This window comes from Myxine glutinosa, chromosome 5 (assembly GCF_964187855.1).
Source record: "Myxine glutinosa chromosome 5, kmMyxGlut1.1, whole genome shotgun sequence".
Taxonomy (NCBI): Eukaryota; Metazoa; Chordata; class Myxini; order Myxiniformes; family Myxinidae; genus Myxine; species Myxine glutinosa.
Genome location: NC_136265.1, coordinates 120,632,383 through 120,650,602, shown reverse-complemented (window position 1 = coordinate 120,650,602; position 18,220 = coordinate 120,632,383). Strand labels below are relative to the sequence as shown.

Below are 18,220 nucleotides of genomic sequence, written 5' to 3'. Positions count from 1 at the left end.
GTGAAGTGTGCGACAGGTCTGGTGTGCGAAAAAGGAGGTGTGCGAGAAAGTCCGACTCTGGGGTGTGTGAGGAAAAAGTGCATGCCAAGGAGTGAGGGTGCTGGCGAGAGTGAGTCGGTCGTAGCGCGTGTGCGAGGGAGCACATGGAAGCGCGGTGTGGTAAGTGTTACAGAGGGTGTGACGGGAGAGTGTGCGCAGGAGTGTGCGCGAGAAAGGTGTGTGACGGACAGGTGCATGGGGAAAGAGTGCGCTGTCAAAGGCAAGGAAGAATGCACGCCTGTGGTGAGTGTTACAGAGGGTGTGACGGGAGAGTGTGCGCAAGAGTGTGCGCGAGAGAGGTGTGTAACGGACAGGTGCATGAGGAAAGAGTGCGCTGTCGAGAGTAAGGGTGAGTGCGCTGTCAAGAGTGGAGGTGAGAGTAGTAAGAGTGACACGGAGCGTGAGTTGGTTGTGACAGGTGAGAAAGGAAGCACACCTGGAATGGTAGAGCGTGAGTGGGAATGCACGCTGGAATTGGTAGTGAGGCACGTGGTTGGGTGTGCGGGTGAGAGCACACCTGTGATTGTCACAAAGGAGGTGACCGAGAAAGGGGCGCGAAGAGGTGTGTTGGTGAGGTGTGCGAGCGACGAATGTGTGCCAAGGTGTTCGGTGGTCAGGTGTGTGACCAAGTCGGTGAGCGGAATGAGTGTACCGAGGTGTGTAAGAAGAGGTACGACGAGGAGCATGGAAACGGCTGCATGTATGAGCAAGAAAGGGGTAGCGTATGCTTGTAAGCATCCAGGTGAGGCGTCGACGGTAACCGGGTTAGAGGTTAGAACGACTTATAGCCGAATCGGGCCCTCGGTGCGTGCCGGGCCTCGCTTTGAACGGCCGCGTCCGTGCTCCACTAGGCGGAGCTGGCAGCCCGATAGGAAGGGTCGTCATGGCGACCACTTTTTGTTGAGGCATTCCGGCAGGTCGAGATTGGGCCATGGGATGGCTCCGTGCCGAGATGGTGCATGGGATCTCGGCCCGGGTAAACCTCCTTCCCTGCACCGAATGCCGGACGCATCCAGCCGCTGGCACAGAACAACCCGCATTCATTGCTCGGCTTTACGAAGCCGGGCTTTGGACAGGAATTGGCGCACCGAGAGGCATTAGTGAGTAGACTGTGTGATATGGATAGTGTTTTGGCCCCAAAATTAGAGAAAAACAAAATTTGATGATTGGCAAAGGAGTGGCAGTAATGATTGGCAGATGATGGGCAGTGATTGGCAAATTTTTGATTTGTTGAAATTTGATGTGCAAAATTGGTAGTGGGAGATGCCCGATGTGGTGGGATGGCAACTCTGTCATCCCTCACAAAAGTGGGGCAAAGGAGCAATAGTTTATGGGGTTTATGGCAGTGAAAACTAGCCCGGGTGGGTTAGGTTATATTGTGTGTAGGGCCCTAGAAGATTGACATTAGGTAACGTTAAGTTTAGTTAGTGACTGATACCTGTAGTGGGGACGCAGGTAGATTAGGGTGGATGATAATGACGAGGGAGCGCAATAGTTTAAAGGGACGACTGGGAAGCGCAAGTTTCAGAGGGGAGTAGTTAGCTGAGATGATGCTGTGTGAGAACTGGACAGGTGTGTGGAGCAGTGGATGAGTAGTGAGTGTTGTGGATCAGCGCGAATGCGCTTGGGGAGAGAAGGGTGCAGGTGGCACCAGGTGTGAGAGCACAGGTGTGCAAGTGCAGGTGTGTGGAATACGTGGAGTGAGAATGGTGGAAATTATGGAGTGGAGTGGATGGTGCGAAGGTGTGGATGGGGAAAGAGTGGACCCCTTTCACGAGTACCCGGGGCGGGTAGTGTAAGTGTTAGGTAGAGGGTATAGGTAAATTGTGGTTGGATATTGGCATTTGTGGTGCGGTTGCAGAATGGTATTGTGGATGGGTGCATTAGTGTTGTGGAAATGGCTGGGCATGTAGCCTGTTAGTGTGTGTAGTTGGTTGGGCACCCCACCACTGTGAGGATGTCGGCCAGGTGAGGCCGCAGGTGGGCTCTGGGAGCCGTTAGTGTCAGTGCGGCCCGAGGATCCGGAGGACGGACCCGGGTAGCCCAGTGCCAGAGAGGGCACCGAGTGGGGAGAGCGCCAGAGGGCCTTCCCCAGGTAGTTAGGTTAGGGTAAGGAGCAGGTAAGCTCGGAGGCAACTGCAGTGGTGGAGGTGTGCAGGTGGGTAGACCTGCTGGGAGAGCTACACGTCGCAGCCCAGAAATTGTGCGAAGGCACCGGGAGATGAATCGGGGGAGTGAGACCCCAAATTGAAAAGCACCACAGTTTGTTCAATGGGAATTGGTTTTTAGAACCCATAGTGTAAGAGGGCCAATGGTTTGGCCGGAGAAAGACCCTGGGTAATGTAAAGTTGTTAAAGTCATTTAGGAAATAGTTAGGATTGATGAACCTGTCGCACCATACGCAGCCACTTGCCTGAGGTGATGATGATGACTCCACACCTGTGTTTCTTTGTTCTGTGTGCAGGAAATGAGAATTGCTGTGTGGATTGGTGAGACGCATCACGACGTGGATGAGACGTTGGGGTGATTCCATCTCTCCCTCCTTAGGAGGGACTGATGATGAATTGGTGATGGCAAATTTTGATGTTGAATTGGAGATGGCAAATTTTGATGAGAGTTGGAAATGGCAAATTTGATTGGTTAGGAGGGAGAGAAGACGAATTTGGTTTATGGGAGGAACGGGGAAGACAGTAGGGACGGTTGTTGATTTGTAAAGTAGATGTTTATGGGTAGTGTTGTGTTTTGTGGATACAGTAAGGGGTAAGGGAGGGGCAATGTAGGTTACCTGGTGGGGGGGGGGGGGGCGTACAGTAGGAACGTACCTGTCTCACCTGGTTCCCATGCGCCCCCAGTGTGCATTACCTTGCATTGCGTGCACTTTTGCGCCCTTACCACCTTACTCACTTGTCTTCTTCTTTTGTCTCCCACCTCCGAGGATCTGGCTTTGGGGCAGAGAGAGAGGAGAGAGAGGTGCTGGCTCCGCAGTTGTGGGCCTGTACTTTCGCTGCTTGCTGCCTGGATCGATACACCATATGGACCGCAATGTTTGTGGCCGCCCACCATGGACCGCAGTTCTTTTGCGGGCAAGCACCACCCGTTGATGGACCTATGGGTCAACGTGGCACCTATGCCATACAGGTGAACCACTTTTAGTTGGCCCCCTGACGGCCACAATACAGAAATGGACGCGGTTGGCGCCTTTCTTTATTTTTGAAAGAAGCCAGAAGGCCAAGTGCACCACACGAAGGCAAGACCAGCGGCAGAACATCGGCCGGCTGCGACACCACCGGTGATTATTGAACACTTTATTGGTGCACCGGATGGTGCTGACTGTGTTATGGGGTGGTGCTTTTGGTGCTTGAACGGGGTGCTCTGCACATTATTAAAGGCCGTAAGGCCACAGAGCACTCGTGGGTTGGTGTATCGATGCTGGCATGCGTGCTCTCTCTATGCATAACATCTGCATGTGTTCCTCCAAAAACAGGTCCTGGATCGTAGTGTAAATATCAGTGTAGTCTTGTGTAAATAATGCTCCCTACCGGCTGTATGTTTAGTTTGAGGATTCTTTCCGCGATTCGGTTATCCTGTGGGTGTGTTTCTGTGAGGAGAAGGGTGCAACGTCGCAGGGGGACATATTTACTCATTTGTGAATATCTGTAAAACTGTCGCACTCAGGGTTGAGTTAATAGTAGAGGGAACTACATCTGAGTGCCACACTAACGTAGGTAAAGATTTATCGGGTCGGGACGCCCCGAAGTAGAGAAGGGTGCAATGTTGCGGATATGGGATTTGGCCTCCATCCATATCCGCTTGTAAATATTCCCCTATTTCCCCAATACTCCCCAACTATCCCCAATCCCCCATTCCCTAGTCCCATTGTCTGTAAACAACACTCTGCAGCCCCGACCTTCCCCTTTTTCCCCCATTAAATGTCGTGCCCAGGTTCACCGCATCTCACGTAGACAACTATAGGACATCTTGCTAGTTATTCTTAGTCTATGTCAGTTAAGGACTCGTTTCCATTAATTCTGACTCTTCGTTGCACCAGAATGTGATTGTATGGCACCAGTAGTAAGTTTAGGACCTCCCAATACCTCCCCGCATCTCTTCCTCATGAAACAACAACACCAACAACAACAACAGCGGCGCGGGGAGTGCGCGTCCTCACTCCGGCTTGGTTAGCCGCCATTGACCATGTGCTCCGACGGGGTTACCCCTCAGGGGCTGACTGTCAGCTCCTCGTCAAGGGCGGAGCCCGGTAACCCCCCGCACCCAATAAGAAGCGGCGGACCGATTCCATCTGGGGCGGAGCTAACGAGCCGAGGGCGTGTCACTCCCCGCTGCATCTGCGCAGGAAGACGGAGGTGACGTCAGATGCGCCTCAGCTACGGAGGAGAAAGGACGTCACCTCCTAGCGCTGAGAGATACCTCCCGCATCTCTGGACCGGACCGGGTCGATTCTGCCCCTGAGCCAAGGTGCACCTTGAGCCATCGACTACCTGCCCCTCCTTGCCATCAATCCCTGTGTGAGTCAGCCTTGTCCCGTTTGTCTGTGGTCTGTCGGGGCTAAGATAAGACCGTGTATAAGTGCCCACCTTTCTGTGCTGTACCTCTTGTCCGTGTAATCTAAACGTTCTGCATATCCCATATTATATCCTCCTCCGGAGGTCTTGAGAACTGTACCCCTGGTGTCGTGTCATTTAACCCAGCCGTTGTGTCCTTTCCTTCATTGATTTAGCATAGCGCGATTCGGCCAACGTTCGAGTGTAATCGGGTAACTTGTGCGAACACGGCGGCCATTCCGCTCGGCCCAGCATAACATCTCAATAAGTCGTGTCCGTAACACTATATATAGCAGGATATCTCAAAAGGTTATGGACGGATTTGTCCGAAACATGTTGGACAGGTTGGGTGTGTGACAAGGACGAATCGATTAGATTGTGGTGAAGACCCGGATCCAGATACATTGAGCGAATATGGGTCCAAAAACAATATTGCACAATATCTCAATAAGTTGGAGACGAGTTATGACAAAACTTGGTGGATGAGTTGGTTCGGTGACAAGCACGAGCTGATTAGATTTTGGTTCAGGTCCGAATCCAGATCCAGCCAATCAGTGGGATACAAAACGAAAACGAATCAGCCTGGCGGAGGAATGCGCTTTACCGAGTGCACTTCTGATTACTTTTGTTTTTAGAAGCGGCCTTGGAAAAACTCCACGATAAGCTATATTAATAGGGATATATTAAGTGTACCCTTTTTCAAAGAGGAATAAAAAACGACATTACTTTGCGGTAAACACGGATTTTGCCCGAGGCTGACAACCCCCTTGGGGACAGGGGCAAATGGAGTCGCTACAACATCCATCGTATGGACCCTTAGTCCTCGTGTCAAGTTTGGTTGAGATTGGACAAGTAATGACCGAACGTATCATGGTCAGACAGACAGACAGACACCAAATTTCATATATATTAGTATTATTGACAATGAATCTTCAAGGCAGAATCCGCATCGTAACTGCTATGCTTACTGTTAACCAAATATACACTTACTTTATCCAATTAAAATAAATGACTCGCATTTAAAATTACATTTACAATCCTTCAATCAAAAATTGCCTTATACCCGTCTCCGTGGTCATGCAGAATCCTCTCTCCAAGTCTCTGGAACTATTCTCCAGCCTGTCGGTAGCAGAAAGTAGAACTGCCCGCTGGGAGAGTAAGGGATGGAGGGCGTTGTACAAAGTGAGAGCAAGTCCAGTGAAAATACAACCTTTATACAATGACACACAAACGAAGGCAAAGAAGAAAACAAAACACGCGCATAAAAACCTCCAATACATTTGTCATTCTTTGCTTCGACGACAAACAAAACTCAAGCAAAGTCGATGGAATTCCATCGCAAATCCCCGTGCTTCCCACCTAAAGCAAAGTTGGAAGATGCAAAAAGTTCTACCAGGAATGACCCGATATGGAGTTTTGTTGAAAAAAATTTTCTCTGTTTTGACCCACTGGGGGTCAAATTAAAAAGAAAAACCGTTACATATTTCATGTGTCCCCCATTGTTGATTGGATATACAAAGTTTCATTAAAAGGTTAAAAATGTGCCCATAATTACATTTTCTGGTACAGTAAGTGGTCTTTGATCTTTTGACACCGCCCCAGGGAGGCAGAGCCAAAAGTGGTTTTGCTCTTGCACCTTCGTGGCATGTGGTGATCATAACTACCAAGTTTGGTGAATTTCTGCACAACTGTTTAGGACAGCGTGGCGGATGGACAGGCAAACAGACAGACGGAGCCAATTACAATATCCACAATTACAAGAAAGAAGCAGGGCGCAAGGGTAATTCGATGTCTGGCTCACCGGATCGTCCGTCTCATCCCCCAGTAGTGCAGTCCTTGATAGAATATCATCGCTGTATGCGACACGTGCCTGCCGCTGGGATGACAAAACAAAATAAAGTGTGTTTGGGGTAGTAATAATAATAACTAGAAATGTGAGCAATGACGATAGGCTTACAGGCAAAATGGCCACCATATCACATGACTGATGACATCATCATTTTCAATAAATTTTCCACATGAGTCGTCGATCATATCTCTAAATTTTGGTTTGGATCAGTTAAGCGGTTCTGGAGATGGAGATTTTCAATTTCTTCCCTTAAATCCAAGATGGCCACCATACCATGTGACTGATGATGTCATCATTTCACATCAAAAAAAATCCTCATGTGAAGTCAGTCATATGTATGAAATTTCAGATTGATCCATTGAATGGTTCTGGAGATATGGACTTTCAAGTATTTTTTCCCTCAAATCCAAGATGGCCACCATACCATGTGATTGACGACGTCATTGTTCAGAAATATTTTTCCTCGTGAGGAGTTGATCATACATATGAAATTTCGTATCGATCCATTCAGCAGTTCTGGAGAAAAAGATGTTTAAAGGTTTTTCCTTAAATCCAAGATGGCCACCATACCATGTGACTGATGATGTCATAGTTTCGCAAAAAAAAAAAATCCTCATGTGTAGTCAATCATATGTATGAAATTTCAGATTGATCCATTGAATGGTTCTGGAGATATGGACTTTCAAGTATTTTTTCCCTCAAATCCAAGATGGCCACCATACCATGTGATTGACGACGGCATTGTTCAGAAATATTTTTCCTCGTGAGGAGTTGATCATACATATGAAATTTCGTATCGATCCATTCAGCAGTTCTGAAGAAAAAGATGTTTAAAGGGTTTTCCTTAAATCCAAGATGGCCACCATACCATGCGACTGATGATGTCATAGTTTCGCAAAAAAAAAAAATCCTCATGTGTAGTCAATCATATGTATGAAATTTCAGATTGATCCATTGAATGCTTCTGGATATGGATTTTCAAGTATTTTTTCCCTCAAATCCAAGATGGCCACCATACCATGTGATTGACGACGTCATTGTTTAGAAATATTTTTCCTCGTGAGGAGTTGATCATACATATGAAATTTAGTATCGATCCGTTCAGCAGTTCTGGAGAAAAAGATGTTTAAAGGTTTTTCCTTAAATCCAAGATGGCCACCATACCATGTGACTGATGATGTCATAGTTTCGCAAATAAAAAAAATCCTCATGTGTAGTCAATCATATGTATGAAATTTCAGATTGATCCATTGAATGGTTCTGGAGATATGGATTTTCAAGTATTTTTTCCTTCAAATCCAAGATGGCCACCATACCACGTGATTGACAACGTCATTGTTCAGAAATATTTTTCCTCGCGAGGAGTTGATCATACATATGAAATTTCGTATCGATCCGTTCAGCAGTTCTGGAGAAAAAGATGTTTAAAGATTTTTCCTTAAATCCAAGATGGCCACCATACCATGTGACTGATGATGTCATAGTTTCACAAAAAAAAAAATCCTCATGTGTAGTCAATCATATGTATGAAATTTCAGATTGATCCATTGAATGGTTCTGGAGATATGGATTTTCAAGTATTTTTCCCCTCAAATCCAAGATGGCCACCATACCATGTGATTGACGACGTCATTGTTCAGAAATATTTTTCCTCGCGAGGAGTTGATCATACATATGAAATTTCGTATCGATCCGTTCAGCAGTTCTGGAGAAAAAGATGTTTAAAGGTTTTTCCTTAAATCCAAGATGGCCACCATACCATGTGACTGATGATGTCATAGTTTCACAAAAAAAAAAAATCCTCATGTGTAGTCAATCATATGTATGAAATTTCAGATTGATCCATTGAATGGTTCTGGATATGGATTTTCAAGTATTTTTTCCCTCAAATCCAAGATGGCCACCATACCATGTGATTGACGACGTCATTGTTCAGAAATATTTTTCCTCGCGAGGAGTTGATCATACATATGAAATTTAGTATCGATCCGCTCAGCAGTTCTGGAGAAAAAGATGTTTAAAGGTTTTTCCTTAAATCCAAGATGGCCACCATACCATGTGACTGATGATGTCATAGTTTGGAAAAAAAAAAAATCCTCATGTGTATGCAATCATATGTATGAAATTTCAGATTGATCCATTGAATGGTTCTGGAGATATGGATTTTCAAGTATTTTTTCCTTCAAATCCAAGATGGCCACCATACCATGTGATTGACGACGTCATTGTTCAGAAATATTTTTCCTCGCGAGGAGTTGATCATACATATGAAATTTCGTATCGATCCGTTCAGCAGTTCTGGAGAAAAAGATGTTTAAAGATTTTTCCTTAAATCCAAGATGGCCACCATACCATGTGACTGATGTCATAGTTTCACAAAAAAAAAAATCCTCATGTGTAGTCAATCATATGTATGAAATTTCAGATTGATCCATTGAATGGTTCTGGAGATATGGATTTTCAAGTATTTTTTCCCTCAAATCCAAGATGGCCACCATACCATGTGATTGACGACGTCATTGTTCAGAAATATTTTTCCTCGCGAGGAGTTGATCATACATATGAAATTTCGTATCAATCCGTTCAGCAGTTCTGGAGAAAAAGATGTTTAAAGATTTTTCCTTAAATCCAAGATGGCCACCATACCATGTGACTGATGATGTCATAGTTTCACAAAAAAAAAAAAATCCTCATGTGTAGTCAATCATATGTATGAAATTTCAGATTGATCCATTGAATGGTTCTGGATATGGATTTTCAAGTATTTTTTCCCTCAAATCCAAGATGGCCACCATACCATGTGATTGACGACGTCATTGTTCAGAAATATTTTTCCTCGTGAGGAGTTGATCATACATATGAAATTTCGTATCGATCCGTTCAGCAGTTCTGGAGAAAAAGATGTTTAAAGGTTTTTCCTTAAATCCAAGATGGCCACCATACCATGTGACTGATGATGTCATAGTTTCGCAAAAAAAAAAAATCCTCATGTGTAGTCAATCATATGTATGAAATTTCAGATTGATCCATTGAATGGTTCTGGAGATATGGATTTTCAAGTATTTTTTCCTTCAAATCCAAGATGGCCACCATACCATGTGATTGACGACGTCATTGTTCAGAAATATTTTTCCTCGCGAGGAGTTGATCATACATATGAAATTTCGTATCGATCCGTTCAGCAGTTCTGGAGAAAAAGATGTTTAAAGATTTTTCCTTAAATCCAAGATGGCCACCATACCATGTGACTGATGTCATAGTTTCACAAAAAAAAAAATCCTCATGTGTAGTCAATCATATGTATGAAATTTCAGATTGATCCATTGAATGGTTCTGGAGATATGGATTTTCAAGTATTTTTTCCCTCAAATCCAAGATGGCCACCATACCATGTGATTGACGACGTCATTGTTCAGAAATATTTTTCCTCGCGAGGAGTTGATCATACATATGAAATTTCGTATCGATCTGTTCAGCAGTTCTGGAGAAAAAGATGTTTAAAGATTTTTCCTTAAATCCAAGATGGCCACCATACCATGTGACTGATGATGTCATAGTTTCACAAAAAAAAAAAAATCCTCATGTGTAGTCAATCATATGTATGAAATTTCAGATTGATCCATTGAATGGTTCTGGAGATATGGATTTTCAAGTATTTTTTCCCTCAAATCCAAGATGGCCACCATACCATGTGATTGACGACGTCATTGTTCAGAAATATTTTTCCTCGCGAGGAGTTGATCATACATATGAAATTTCGTATCGATCTGTTCAGCAGTTCTGGAGAAAAAGATGTTTAAAGATTTTTCCTTAAATCCAAGATGGCCACCATACCATGTGACTGATGATGTCATAGTTTCACAAAAAAAAAAAAATCCTCATGTGTAGTCAATCATATGTATGAAATTTCAGATTGATCCATTGAATGGTTCTGGATATGGATTTTCAAGTATTTTTTCCCTCAAATCCAAGATGGCCACCATACCATGTGATTGACGACGTCATTGTTCAGAAATATTTTTCCTCGTGAGGAGTTGATCACACATGAAATTTCGTATCGATCCGTTCAGCAGTTCTGGAGAAAAAGATGTTTAAAGGTTTTTCCTTAAATCCAAGATGGCCACCATATCATGTGACTGATGTCATAGTTTACAAATATTTTTCCCACATCAGTAGTCGATCATACTTTTGACATTTCGCATTGATCCGTTAAGCGGTTAAGAGGTACTCTGGAAAAGATTTATATATAATTTTTTGCTAAAATTCAAAATGGCGGCCAAACCACACGACTGATGTCAAAGTTTGCAAATATTTTGCCTGGAACCTCAGCGGAAGCCTAATTATAAATGATTTATAAAAACAAGGTTATTCAAGTTAACCCTCAATCAAAATCGGTCTTTGTGGAAGCGTTAAACAAACACCACATTACATTTATACCTTACATCGCACCCCGAGCGCCTTAACCGCACTTATTGATTCAAAATCAACACGAGTACAAAACGCTTTGGAAAATACATCAAACCCACAGAGAGCTCGTTACATGGTTGGCATGTCCATAAACACGTTCATACATGACAGAACGATCGTCATAAGGCACCGGGATCCGGCGCACAAATCATGAGAGAATCCCAACAGAACGAGGCCTTAAAAACAATTAGTTACGCTTAGCTCAGGAAAGTGGGTCTCCAGGCTCCGCAGGACAAAATGCAATAACAGTGCGGAGATTAAATACAACTTACACTCAATGGAATTGCATCCTATTGATTTGTACAAATTTAATTACACAGAGTGCAGGCCCAGGCCGCACCATTCTTTTCTTATCAACATGGCGCATACCCAGAATGCACCGCGACGCAGCTGAAACGGTGGCGATGAAGGGAGCGACGAGTGGGACAATAAGTTGGGAAAAGCCGGGAACACAATTAGGGAAACAACAATTAGCAAGATGAGAATGTGTGACAAAGGGAGCAGTGGAGGACATGAGGACGTGGTACCCTTCGTAATGAAGGGCGAAACGAGGAAGAAAACAAAATAAAAAAACAACCTCGTGGTGGTGAATGTGGCTTATCAACAACAATAATACGGTATAAGATGAGAAAATCGACCGTGTTACCAATTCCTTTTGCAGAATGTCCATTTCTGTTTTGCAAGCTCTGCTCTTCTTGGTGAGGATGCCGCCATCTCTGCTCCTTTCCCTCTCCTCAAGCTCCATTTGTTCCACCTAAACATAAATGATAGACTCTTCATATCAATTACATGCTCACTTTCAATACCACAACCACCCACTCCCTGCAGCACAACCACCCACTCCATGCGACACCACAACCACCCACTCCCTGCAGCACAACCACCCACTCACAGCCACACCCCAACCACCCACTCACAGCCACACCGCAACCACCCACTCCCTGCGACACCGCAACCACCCACTCCCTGCGACACCGCAACCACCCACTCCCTGCGACACCGCAACCACCCACTCCCTGCGACACCGCAACCACCCACTCCCTGCGACACCGCAACCACCCACTCCCTGCGACACCGCAACCACCCACTCCCTGCGACACCGCAACCACCCACTCCCTGCGACACCGCAACCACCCACTCCCTGCGACACCGCAACCACCCACTCCCTGCGACACCGCAACCACCCACTCCCTGCGACACCGCAACCACCCACTCCCTGCGACACCGCAACCACCCACTCCCTGCGACACCGCAACCACCCACTCCCTGCGACACCGCAACCACCCACTCCCTGCGACACCGCAACCACCCACTCCCTGCGACACCGCAACCACCCACTCCCTGCGACACCGCAACCACCCACTCCCTGCGACACCGCAACCACCCACTCCCTGTGACACCGCAACCACCCACTCCCTGCGACACCGCAACCACCCACTCCCTGCGACACCGCAACCACCCACTCCCTGCGACACCGCAACCACCCACTCCCTGCGACACCGCAACCACCCACTCCCTGCGACACCGCAACCACCCACTCCCTGCGACACCGCAACCACCCACTCCCTGCGACACCGCAACCACCCACTCCCTGCGACACCGCAACCACCCACTCCCTGCGACACCGCAACCACCCACTCCCTGCGACACCGCAACCACCCACTCCCTGCGACACCGCAACCACCCACTCCCTGCGACACCGCAACCACACACTCCCTGCGACACCGCAACCACCCACTCCCTGCGACACCGCAACCACACACTCCCTGCGACACCGCAACCACCCACTCCCTGCGACACCGCAACCACCCACTCCATGCGACACCGCAACCACCCACTCCCTGCGACACTGCAACCACACACTCCCTGCGACACCACAACCACCCACTCCCTGCGACACCACAACCACCCACTCCCTGCGACACCGCAACCACCCACTCCCTGCAGCACAACGATCTACTCCCAGCCACACACTCCCTGCGACACTGCAACCACCCACTCCTGTGACACCACAACCACCCACTCCTGTGACACCACAACCACCCACTCCCTGCGACACTGCAACCATCCACTCCTGTGACACCACAACCACCCACTCCCTGCGACACCGCAACCACCCACTCCCTGCGACACCGCAACCACCCACTCCCTGCGACACCGCAACCACCCACTCCCTACGACCCCAAAACCACCCACTCCATGCGACACCACAACCACCCACTCCCTGCGACACCGCAACCACCCACTCCCTGCGACACCGCAACCACACACTCCCTGCGACACCACAACCACCCACTCCCTGTGACACCGCAACCACCCACTCCCTGCAGCACAACCATCTACTCCCAGCCACACACTCCCTGCGACACTGCAACCACCCACTCCTGTGACACCACAACCACCCACTCCTGTGACACCACAACCACCCACTCCCTGCGACACTGCAACCACCCACTCCTGTGACACCACAACCACCCACTCCCACGACACTGCAACCACCCATCCCTGTGTGGGCATGGAAATGTAGGCATGTAGGCATAAATACTGTAGGCATGGAAATGTAGGCATACAAACAACAACAGGCATTTTAAGGCCATTTTCCCTGCAATAGCGGGGGTTAGCCTTGCGGTCCCCATGACAATGTTCTCCATTTTGCCCTATTTTCTGCATCTCCCCTTGTTAACCCCCTTGCCCGTATTTCTTCTTCGACCATGTTTAGCCAAGTCTTTCTCGGTCTTCCCCGTCCTCTACTTCCTTCTACATTCATTTCCATCACTCTTTTCAACCAGTCACTTTCATCCTTCCTCAACACATGACCAAACCATCTCAACCTGTTCCTCTTCACAGCATCCATCACAGGCTCTATTCCCATCATCTTTCGCAATTCATCATTTGTCTTCCTCTCTCTCAACGATACTCCGCACATCCGTCGAAGCATTCGCATTTCCACCCTTTCCAGCCTTCGTTGCTGCTCTACGTTCATTACCTATGTCTCACTCCCATAAATCATAACACTTCTCACACATGCAGCATACACCTTTCCCTTCAGCTTCAACGACACTCCCCTCCTCGTCAGCACGCCACTCAATTCCCGAAACTTCTTCCATGCACATCTCACTCTAGCAACCGTTGCCGAGTCTGATCCACCTTCTCCATTCAGCATGTCTCCTAGGTAACAAAATGTTTTCACACCTTCCAGCTTCACGCCATCTCCAAGATCCAAGTCAACATTTCCTCCATCTGCAGCTCCCTCTGTGCACACCTTACACTTGAATGTAGCTGCCACACTGGTTAATGACCCTCTCAAACCACTACATTTTTGATGAACCCACTCAGCGCACATTGTACATTGAATGGAGTTCACTCCGACACCCTTCCTGCACACAGCACACGGCCACTTCCCAGTTCTTTCCACCTCACCACATGCTTTACCACTTGCCATCACATTCGTTTTTCCGATATTCACCTTCAGACCTTTTGTCCCCATACATTCCTTCCACTTGTTCATCTTTTCCTTCAGTCCATCCATACTTTCTGCAATCAACACCAGATCAACTGCATACAACAACTCCCACGGTAAACCCTCCTTTACGTTCTGAGCCAGGACCTCCATCACAGCTACAAATAGTAGTGGACTTAGTACCGACCACTGATGCACTCCCACCTTCACCTCAAACTCACCACTGTTCCCGTCCTTCGTCCTTACAGCTGTGCGCGCTCTTTTGTACATTGCCATCACTACTCTGATCAACCATTCCTCCACTCCTAGGCATGGAAATGTAGGCATGTCGGCATAAATACTGTAGGCATGCAAATGTAGGCATGTTGGCATAAATACTGTAGGCATGTTAATGTAGGCATGTAGGCATGTAGGCATAAATACTGTAGGCATGGAAATGTAGGCATGTAGGCATAAATACTGTAGGCATGGAAATGTAGGCATGTAGGCATAAATACTGTAGGCATGGAAATGTAGGCATGTAGGCATAAATACTGTAGGCATGGAAATGTAGGCATGTAGGCATAAATACTGTAGGCATGGAAATGTAGGCATGTAGGCATAAATACTGTAGGCATGGAAAGTTCAATTTGCCCATTATCATGTGTAATGGTCTCGCAGGAGAGCTTGGAGGTGTGCACGCTCACCACGAGGTGTCCATCCTGGGTTGAAATCCGGACCCAGCTGTAACCTACCATCCTGGCGCTTCATACGGAGGGTGAGGTGTCACCACGAGGTGTCCATCCTGGGTTGATATCCGGACCCAGCTGTAACCTACCATCCTGGCACTTCATACCGAGGGTGAGGTGTCACCACGAGGTGTCCATCCTGGGTTGAAATACGGACCCAGCTGTAACCTACCATCCTGGTGCTTCATACGGAGGGTGAGGTGTCACCACGAGGTGTCCATCCTGGGTTGATATCCGGACCCAGGTGTAACCTACCATCCTGGCGCTTCATACCGAGGGTGAGGTGTCACCACGAGGTGTCCATCCTGGGTTGAAATCCGGACCCAGGTGTAACCTACCATCCTGGTGATTCATACGGAGGGTGAGGTGTCACCACGAGGTGTCCATCCTGGGTTGAAACCCAGACCTAGGTGTAAACTACCATCCTGGTGCGTCATACCGAGGGTGAGGTGTCACCACGAAGTGTCCATCCTGGGTTGATATCCGGACCCAGGTGTAACCTACCATCCTGGCGCTTCATACCGAGGGTGAGGTGTCACCACGAGGTGTCCATCCTGGGTTGAAATCCGGACCCAGGTGTAACCTACCATCCTGGCGCTTCATACTGAGGGTGAGCTGTCACCACGAAGTGTCCATCCTGGGTTGATATCCGGACCCAGGTGTAACCTACCATCCTGGCGCTTCATACCGAGGGTGAGGTGTCACCATGAGGAGTCCATCATGGGTTGAAATCCAGACCCAGGTGTAACCTACCATCCTGGCGCTTCATACCGAGGGTGAGGTGTCACCACGAGGTGTCCATCCTGGGTTGATATCCGGACCCAGGTGTAACCTACCATCCTGGCGCTTCATACCGAGGATGAGGTGTCACCACGAGGTGTCCATCCTGGGTTGAAATCCGGGCCCAGCTGTAACCTACCATCCGGGCGCTTCATACCGAGGGTGAGGTGTCACCGTGTGCATACCGAGGGTGTCACCGCTCCGCGGGAGGTAGTTAGGCCGTGGTATCCGTCTGCCAGACGAGTTCGTGGTTAATGGTTATAAGTAAATCTTTGCTATAACTTTGCCACCCAAACAACACCTTGGTGAGTATGGCAATAACCCTTATGCGAGTCGAGAGAGACCTTCGTCCTGCAGTGGACTGAAAGCCTGATGATGATCATGATCATGATGGAGTCATGAGCCTCTTTGGTACTCGTGAAAAAAATATATCACCCAAAGCCACATGCTCAAATCATCCGCACGCATGTATGAAATGAATACTTTTGATCAAACACCTGTAGGTGTAATATACATCTTTTCGAATATACAATTTGATCGAATATACAAATTAATCTTTTCATTTTGAAAACACTTAGGTCTTCTCACCAGCTCTGCCGATTCTTCTAATTGTCTTTCTATCGCCAACACAGCCACAGCCTTGTCTCCTGATAGAGGAAGGACCAAATGAGGGAGAAAGGGAGAGAGGGTGAGGGAAGAGTGGAGGGGAGGTGAGGCGGGTACAGAGGGAATGGGAGAGGGAAGGAGAGGGGTGGGGGAGGGAGAGAGATAGGGAAGGAGAGGGGCAGGGGAGTGAGAGAGAGAGAGAGAGATGCATACATCATGCATGTGCGAAACCAGAGGTTGCATGTATCATGTATGTGCGAAATCCAAGGCTGCATGCATGTATCATGTATGTGCGAAACCCAAGGTTGCATGTATCATGCATGTGCGAACCCCGAGGTTGCATGTATCATGCATGTGCGAAATTCGAGGCTGCATGTATCATGCATGTGCGAAATTCGAGGTTGCATGTATCGTGCATGTGCGAAACCCGAGGGTGCATGTGTCATGCATGTGCGAAACCCGAGGGTGCATGTGTCATGCATGTGCGAAACCCGATGTTGCATACATCATGCATGTGCGAGACCCGAGGTTGCATGGGTCATGTATGTGCGAAACCCGAGGTTGCATGCGTCATGCATGTGCAAAACCCGAGGTTGCATGGATCATGTATGTGCGAAACCCGAGGTTGCATGTATCGTGTATGTGCAAAACGAAAGGCACATCGTGGTCTTGATCCCGTTTAGTAATCCGGAGTTTGTGGAACGTCCTCAGAATCAGTCAGTCCGACCTCGGTACGTCACTCCCGCCGAAGTCCTATCCGAGTCCTATCCGAGTCCGAGTCCGGTAATGTTTGCATATCGAGCGAAGGCCGCAGCGAGCCTTTGGCTTTGAGGGTCGCGCTAGACCGGAGACGCGCAGTGACAGGTACGGAACGAGGTACCGGTGGGAAGGTGCGGTAATCGGCCAATCCGTGTCGAGATCTCGGCTGTCAACGCAGAGAACTGCTGATGGAGGGCTGTGAGAAGAGAACCCGCCATGGTGACCATGACGTGGACTTGTCGACGTCACTGCATCTTTATCTTTAGCACAATAACCATCTGAGGAGATCATGATGAATCTATATTGTTGATAAACACAACACTCATCTCCTTAAATACTGTCATGTAATATACTTCTGACATTTAGTCAACATTATATCGCTTGTAACATTATCACTAATTTAACCGATTAAAAAGGGCAGAGAACCAGTCTAGCTAAATCTTAGTTATATACAACTCAAGATGAAACGGACACTACGTTATTTGATAAATTAACGTTTTCAAATTTACCTATTTCGTTAATCCGACATAATTTACCTATTATTTTTAAAATTAAAACTGTAAAACATTTGGACGGGATAAACGAGAACGTTGTACCGCCCATCATATATAACGACTGCTACACCGCCGATTAAATCCCGCAGCAGAAGAGAGTGACACTGACACCAATTGGGTCACATTTGCACGACTTTATACATCCCTGACCTTTTGATCTTTAAAAGAAAAACCACTCAGCTTCTAGCTTGTGATTGTTGAACCAATATGCAAATTCTCAAAATTTCAGGTCAATCGGATTAAAATTGAGGATTTTAGGTGACGCTGATCTTTGACATTTTGACCAATTATTAAATTGTCTACTCCTCTCATATTAAAGCTTTGGTGAAAATTTGATGACAAAAGCTTAAATGTTAAAAAGGTTACAACCCGGACAGACAGACAGACACACAAACACACACAGAGACAGACATGCA

At 47.3% G+C, this 18,220-nt stretch overlaps 1 protein-coding gene across 2 annotated transcripts in view; it reads right to left on the bottom strand.

Annotated features, from left to right (window-relative positions):
- VTI1A (vesicle transport through interaction with t-SNAREs 1A) overlaps positions 1-17,667 on the bottom strand; it is a 41,233-nt gene extending 23,566 nt beyond the window's left edge. Inside the window, exons 1-5 of one of the 2 annotated variants that reach the window (XM_068116393.2) lie at positions 17,372-17,667; positions 16,474-16,532; positions 11,564-11,671; positions 6,403-6,477; positions 5,665-5,749 (exon numbers count right to left, since the gene is read on the bottom strand). In XM_068116393.2, coding sequence (XP_067972494.1) covers positions 5,665-5,749; positions 6,403-6,477; positions 11,564-11,671; positions 16,474-16,532; positions 17,372-17,477 — 433 coding nt within the window. In that variant the 5' untranslated portion in view covers positions 17,478-17,667. The remainder of the gene's footprint in view (positions 1-5,664; positions 5,750-6,402; positions 6,478-11,563; positions 11,672-16,473; positions 16,533-17,371) is intronic. The other variant, XM_068116392.2, reaches the window with a different exon arrangement.
- Positions 17,668-18,220: the final 553 nt, after the last annotated feature.